The following is a 7,390-nucleotide window of genomic DNA, read 5'->3' as shown; positions in this document are numbered from 1 at the left end:
AGGAGACAGTTCTACTCCCAGCTCCCCTGCCCACTAGGAAAGAAAAACAGTAAGTCACTTATTACTTTTTCCACAACAACTTCAGAGGTGGGAGATTTCTCTATTCCTGACTTTTCTGCCTAGGATGGGGATAAGTCTCACCGAAGTTAATTCTAATTTTAGCCTAAACCTAAATTAACAAATAGAATAAGCATCTCGATGTCCTATGCCCTCCCTTCTGGATAGGGACAGTTAGGAATTGAGGGCTCTCACCTCACAAGAAGGACTTATTGCCCCTCTCCTCCCCATAAGAGCATCTCCTTCAGAAGTGGAATAAAACAGTGGTATTCTGGGTGAGGAAAGAAAGAGAGGATGAGGGTGAAGATGCTTTGTCCCTGAGATTTCTGATATTGCCTTCCTATAATAATATCAGGAAAGACTGAAAACTTAAAACTGGACACCAGCCTCTGGGAGGACCACTGCATAGTTAAGATTGTCTTCTGGGCTCTCAGCAGCAATCCTGAAAAATTGATGTCACACCCTAAGAGCTGGATAACAATCTAAAGCATTACCATTCACCTTTAAACTCATTGATTTTCCTCCTCCTTGGTTATCATTTGGGTCCTCATTTTTCCCCCTGGAAATTGCTCTTTGTTTTGAATTGAAATAGAAGTGGCAAGTCCCAGCCATGCCTGATTCTTCTTTGAGGAGGAGAAGACAGGTTTGGGGGGCACTGGTTGGGGCTGAGGAATTTGAAACCAACCTGAAGCTGGAATGGGAGGCTGAATTGCTCCCAGGTTGGGAGAGATAGGATGCTGGGGTGAGGGGCAGATGGAGCGGCTACCCCTCCCCAGTGTACCTGCACCCACCCAGCCAGATTGCAAGGAAGGAAACACACAAAGGCCCATTTTCTCTTCGCTTCTCGTTTTCCCACTGGGAAAACCCTGTTACGGGCGACCTGATTCGGACCAAGTAACCAGTGAGGTTTTGCCCAAGGGTGCGTGGAGTGGGGGAGGCGATGGAGACGCGGCTCTCCTCTTGAGCGACTGCGGTCTTCGGCTCCGCGGAGAACTTTGCGCAGTTCCCGGGGGCGGGCACCTGAAGCAGGGAGGTCTGGGTATTGGTGGGGTATCTGGGCCTTGTCATTTTTCTGTGTGTTATGTTTCTGCTTTATTATCCTGTGGAAGTTAAGTGATCCCCGTTTTCATTGCAACAGGTTCAGGACCATGAGAGAGCGCCGCTGTAAGTACCTTCCCGCTTCTTCCGAATCGCGAAGAGGCGGTACTGATCGCGGGGAAGTGGTGGGCTAAGGGCCGAGCCAGTGGAGTGGGCGGATTTGGAAGAAAGGCCCTGCCTCCACCACCCCACCCCCACCCCACCCTCCATCCCCGGCCTCGCTCTGCTAGGTCAGTCCGCTTCGGGAGGTGGAGGCGCTAAATCGAGGTCCTGGAAAGCTCTTCTGGGGCCTGGTTCACAGACACCTGCCTGAGGCAACGGTCCGCGGGGTCTCGCCCTTGTCTCCTTGAGCCTTCCTGGACCTTCACGGCCTTTCCCTGCTCTGCACAGGTGCAGCTCCGCCAAGGCGCTCGCTTCTGTTAAGAGCTTGCTAATTAGCAGCCCGTCTTATTAGCGGCATCAAACCAACGCAGTAAACACCAAGGCAATGCAATCCCCTCCGCAGCCCAACCCTTCTTAACTTGTTCTAGCCTGGCCAACCTTCTGTTTTTAAAAAAATTCACTGAAAACAAAAACTCAATCCTGTATGGCATGGGTGTGTTGAGCTACCCGCTTCTGAGCTTTACGTGGACTTTCCTTCCCCGCCCCTCCCCCGTTCTGTTTGCAGCGGTGTGGGCCCTGGGCTTGGGACACTGGCTCAGCAAGGAGGGATACGGACCTTCTTTTCACCTCTGCTTCTCTGTAACTGCAGCTGGAGAATTTCTGCCCCAGAGGCGCTGGTGCTGCAAGGAGGCATAGGACGGTGGAGTGGGGTGGGTGCGGAGGGGTGGGGCCAGAGACTCCTGGGGTCCTTGGCTTGGATGTTTGGATCTTTCTGAGCTGCCTGTGCCGCGAAAGACAGGTACATTTCTGATTAGGCCTGTGAAGCCTCCTGGAGGACCATCTCATTAAGACAATGGTATTGGAGGGAGAGTCACAGAAAGAACTGTGGCCCCTCCCTCACTGCAAAACGGAGGTGATTTTATTTTAATGGGAGTTGGAATATGCGAGGGCTGCAGGAACCGGGCTCCCTCCTTCATGGCTGGAAAAGCTACGGCTGAACTCAGAGACAGGTTTTTTGGCCCCGCTGTACTGGGCAGTCTAGTCGACCCTTCGTAGGCTGTACACACCCTAGAAGAGCAGTTACCCCTATACACCAGGCTGGCTCAAGTGAAAGGGGCTCTGGGCTCCAGTCTGGAAAATCTGGTGTCCTGGGGACCTCCTGGTCTTGCTTCTCTCCTCCCCTCCACTGGCTCTGGGTGCTTATCTCTGCAGAACCTGCTCACTAGCAAACCCACATTCGGCGTCCTGTAGCTGAACACAGCACAAAAAGCCCGAGAGATCAAAAGCATTAGTATGGGCAGTTGAGCGGGAGGTGAATATTTAACGCTTTTGTTCATCAATAACTCGTTGGCTTTGACCTGTCTGAACAAGTCGAGCAATAAGGTGAAATGCAGGTCACAGCGTCTAACAAATATGAAAATGTGTACATTCACCCCAGTCCCCAGCCGGCTCAGCAGGCTCCCTCAATTTGTCTGGATAGAGCCTAGGCCCAGTGTCCCAGGAAGGTGGATACTTGGGAGTCCTTGGCATTCAGGGAAACTGGGGGGACTCTCCCGGGATAAACAGATTCTGCAGCCTTATAGCCCTTGTTAGAACTGGCACCCCAAAAATCCCTACGAAATAGGTAAAGTGGTGGAAGCAAAGGATGGGGGGATGTAGTGCCAGGCTTGAAGGGGAAGTATCCCTGCCCCACCCCACCAGGCCCAGGCCCAGGCTTGAAACTAATTTTTGAATTATGTTGGAGGTAGGAAGGGCAATCAAGACAGTAAAAAACAAAAAACAAAAAACTAACACCTTCAGCCTACAGTTAGGCAACCAAAAGCCCCATTCGAGCCAGGGCATCCCTGTTCCCCTGAAATCCATCCAGGCTCTGAGTGAGTCTGCGCTCTCCATGCCCTGAACTGAGGAGCAAGCACTGCACAGGGCCGAGGCGCTGGGGCGGGTGAAATTTGTGAACTTTTGTACTCTTGTGTGCTGCTGTCGGCAAAGCAAAAATAATGAAAGTTTGTGGTATGTTTGTAAATGATTTCGAATGACCCCTCGCCCTGCCCTTCACCATTAGCGCGCCGGCCTCAGCCCAAGGCGGCTCGGTGCCTGTGAGCAGCGCCTGCCTCGGGGTCTGCAGCAGCAGCCAGCATCGGAACGGAGAGGCCAGCCCGGATCAGGACCCATGAAGGTAAATGTGCGACTTCTTGGAGAAGTAGCTTTGGCAGACAACCTGGCTTGGTCAGGCAGTAGGAAAAGGAGTGGACAGAGGACATTCGCCTCTCGATTCTTTTTCTTCTGCCGCCAAGGACATTTGTTCTTTTCTGGAAAATACCACTTGATAAGGAGGGGGGCGGTATTTGGATCCTGGGGAAGGGGGTTAATAAAGCTGCTATCCTTGGGATGGATTATTTTTCTTTCTTTCTTTCTTTTTTTCTTTCTTAAGAAGAATATTCTGGTTGATCCCGTTCTTGGTAACCCTGACCCTGGCCGAAGAATGAGGAAACTCATTGCTTCAAATTGTCGCCAAGCCCATCAGGCTACCTGAACTGTTTCAGAAAGTGCGGGTGGCTGCGTCCAACGGTGGTGGCTCAGAGGCAGAGGCTAGGGCCGGCAGCAGCCTAGGTACCTCACTCTGGGTGGGACCAGAGGTTGTAACGTTGTCTATATATACCCTGTAGAACCGAATTTGTGTGGTATCCATATAGTCACAGATTCGATTCTAGGGGAATATATGGTCGATGCAAAAACTTCATGTTTCTTCGGAATAGCCAGAGACCGAAGTGCGAAGTGGAGACTAGAAGCAGCCGGCGCTGGTCAGCCTCCTCTGTTTTATTACCTTGGACTCCAGGAGGATCAGCTGCGCCTAGTGACATAGAGCAGCCTTTTCCTCTCCGGAAGCTCCTCACCTTTAAACAGAGGATCCTCTGGGTGCTGAAAAGACTGAAAGAGAAAGAGAAAGAAAAGAAAGGAAAACAAAAGAAAAGAAAAGAGAAAAGCAAGCCTAATTGGTTGCATGGATGCAGGGCCAGAGGGCTAGGTTTTGGGGTACTAGGGAGTGAGGTGCAAGGCCAGCTTGCCCAGTCCCAGCTCTGCCCTCCAGGAACATGAGGTGCAAAGGTACCCAAATAGGGGCTTGCTTGTATTTGGGGCCCTCCTGTGGGAAGAAAGCAAGCTTCGAAGAAGCCCAGTGGGGAGCTCTAGGATGCAATTTGACAAGGTGGGGGTGCCCTTGCCGCCATCCCAGCCCACCCCCAGCTACATGGGCAAGGGCAGCGAGGGCCCCCTGCTATTTTGGCAGGGCCCAGCTTTGGCTGGGAACCCCTGGGCCTGGGCACTGGTAGAAAGGATGGCGGTTACTCATTGCCTAATTTGATTCAAGCTGGCCAGATTCTGGTAACTTTTGGGTGACCCTGATGAAAACAAAGCCAGGACGGCGGCCTTTGTATGGCAGAGTCCTGGCTCCCGCCGGCTGCAGGCAGGGCAGGCAGGCAGGAACCTTCCCTGCCTGGGGCACTCTGCCCAACTCAAAGGCGACTTTGCCCACCCACCTTTTATTGCTCTGTACCCCAATAGGAGGATTCATTCTTCCTTGAGCTGTGCCTACTTGGTGTGGGTGGTGGGGGGGTTGCATTCAGCTGGGGGTGAGTGGAAGGGGTACGGAAGGTTGGCAAAAGCAGTGGCAGACAAAGCTGGGATTACCTGAGGGGAATGGGGTGCTGGGGACTGGAACTACATTAATATCTGGCAGGGCTCTCAAATGTGCTACAGCTAGCTACTTGATTATACGTATGTTATTTAGTTAAATTTGTGAAAATTATGAGATGCTCACCAACCCGGTGATAAACTTGCTCCCTCGCCATTGGCTGGCCTGGTCACATGGCTGCCCAACTTTATTCAGTTGACAGCAAGTAGGAGGGCCCTATGGAAGGAGAAAAAAAGACAACACGAGAAAAATTAGTATTTTCTACCTTCTGAAATTAATGGTCATGAGTTCGTATATGGTGAACTCCAAGTATGTGGACCCCAAGTTCCCTCCGTGCGAGGAGTATTTGCAGGGCGGCTACCTAGGCGACCAGGGCGCTGACTACTACGGCGGCGGTGCACAGGGCGCAGACTTCCAGCCCCCGGGGCTCTACCCACGGCCCGACTTCAGTGAGCAGCCTTTCGGAGGCGGCGGCCCCGGGCCCGGCTCGGCGCTGCCTGCGCGGAGTCACGGACAAGAGCCAAACGGCCCCGGCGGTCACTACACCGCCCCGGGAGAGCCTTGCCCAGCGCCCCCGGCCCCTCCGCCGGCGCCCCTGCCTGGCGCCCGGGCCTGCAGTCAGTCCGACCCCAAGCAGCCGCCCCCCGGGACAGCACTCAAGCAGCCGGCTGTGGTCTACCCCTGGATGAAGAAGGTGCACGTGAATTCGGGTAAGGCTCGGATCCAGGAACCTCTCTATCTACATCCCAGCCCGTTGGCCTGGGTCCCCTGGAAGGGGTTGCGTGTAGGTGGGGGCGTGTGTAGCTTCCGTGGGCGCCACAATTACTCTCCCCATAAATTTTTATAGCTGAGGGAGCAGGTCAGGACCATGTGGCTGGCTGCTCGGCTGTGGGCGCAAAAGGGGGTGGGGATGGGGGTGGGGTGGGGGAGGACTCCATTTTCAGAGCAGGGGGAAGGCTGTGGAGGAGCGGGGGATTTCCAAAATGCTTGAGGGTTCCGGACCTGGTGGTGGGCCCGGAAGAAGGAGCACATCTGGGGATCCCGCAAGCCTGGGGTATGTGGGTGTGTTTGAGGAGGTGGGTGGGAGTGAGCGTGTGCGCCGGGGAGAGGGCGGGAGGGAGGAAGCAAGCGAGCTTGGGAGCGCGGGGAGGGCCGCGGGCCTCGGGGCGCGCCAGGAAGTGAGCGGCGGAGGCGAGGGGCCTAACTAGTGGCCAGGTTCTGACCTGCCTGTCCTGTCTGTTTTGTCTCGCAGTGAACCCCAACTACACCGGTGGGGAACCCAAGCGGTCCCGGACGGCCTACACCCGGCAGCAAGTCCTAGAACTGGAAAAAGAATTTCATTTTAACAGGTATCTGACAAGGCGCCGTCGGATTGAAATCGCTCATACCCTGTGTCTGTCGGAGCGCCAGATCAAGATCTGGTTCCAGAACCGGAGGATGAAGTGGAAAAAAGATCATAAGCTGCCCAACACCAAAGGCAGGTCATCGTCCTCATCTTCCTCCTCATCTTGCTCCTCCTCAGTCACCCCCGGCCAGCATTTACAGCCGATGGCCAAAGACCACCACACGGACCTGACGACCTTATAGAAGTGGGGACCCTGGGCCCATCTCTCCCTGCGCACCAGGCTGAGCCGAAGCTGCGGGGGCAGGCCGGGCCTGCTGTCACCTCGCTGGGCTCTAAGGTACTGTGGGGTGGACCTGGGACAAGCAGGCAGCCCTCGGACTAGGTTAGCATCCTTCCCGAGGGCAGCCCCCTCCCTAGAGCCGGATTGGGGGGGGGGGCGGGATTCTGTCTCTAAGTATATTATATGGCAGAAGCTACTGAGAACATAAAATATTGGCGAGTCATTAAACTCATGAAAATCACCGCTCTTGGATTTTGAATTTGCAAATGAAGGATGGATGCTGTATCCCAGTGTGAATTTGGACATTCTCCCCCACTCCACCCCTCCAGGGAGCTTTGTGGCCTAATAATGTGGGGGAGTTGAGGCAGAAGGTTGGCCACCCCTGTGCTAGGTGCTTTCGGTATAAGCCAGAGAGCTGGGTCAGGATTTCTGAACTTTCTGGGTTGTCTATGGAATTTCGTGTGATTAAAAATATATATATTTTGTTCCCAGTGGCCCCATGTCCAAAGAAAAAGGTCTAAGAAGGAAGTAAAAACGGGTTATTTTATGTTTAGATATTTGCTTAAATATTTATTTGTTGGGAAATGTGGTACAGAAATAACTGACACCTTCATGCCAAAAATCTTAAAAAGGTGAAAGGGGCTGAACTTCAGGGAGCAGAATCAGAGATATGTGCACTTACTTCTGAACTCCACCCCTCCCCACTCTCTGGAAATGTGTGTGTGTGTGTTGGGGGGGCCCTTAACCCTTCCAGAAGGAAGCAAAGGATTCACTCAAAGTTGTGTTCTTGAAAATATATTTCCACATGTTTTTTTCA

At 53.4% G+C, this 7,390-nt stretch overlaps 1 protein-coding gene across 1 annotated transcript; it reads left to right on the top strand.

Annotated features, from left to right (window-relative positions):
• The first annotated feature begins 4,845 nt into the window (after positions 1-4,845).
• Positions 4,846-6,813, top strand: HOXD4 (homeobox D4). The gene is made up of 2 exons (XM_011991853.1): positions 4,846-5,658; positions 6,201-6,813. Exons 1-2 carry the CDS (start codon positions 5,226-5,228, stop codon positions 6,533-6,535), a joined length of 768 nt encoding a protein of 255 aa, XP_011847243.1. The 5' UTR covers positions 4,846-5,225; the 3' UTR covers positions 6,536-6,813.
• Positions 6,814-7,390: the final 577 nt, after the last annotated feature.

The sequence above is a fragment of the Mandrillus leucophaeus genome, unplaced genomic scaffold (genome assembly GCF_000951045.1).
Source record: "Mandrillus leucophaeus isolate KB7577 unplaced genomic scaffold, Mleu.le_1.0 Scaffold40, whole genome shotgun sequence".
Lineage (NCBI taxonomy): Eukaryota > Metazoa > Chordata > Mammalia > Primates > Cercopithecidae > Mandrillus > Mandrillus leucophaeus.
Note: the sequence above shows the minus strand (reverse complement) of the source record. Positions and strands in the feature narration are given on the sequence as shown.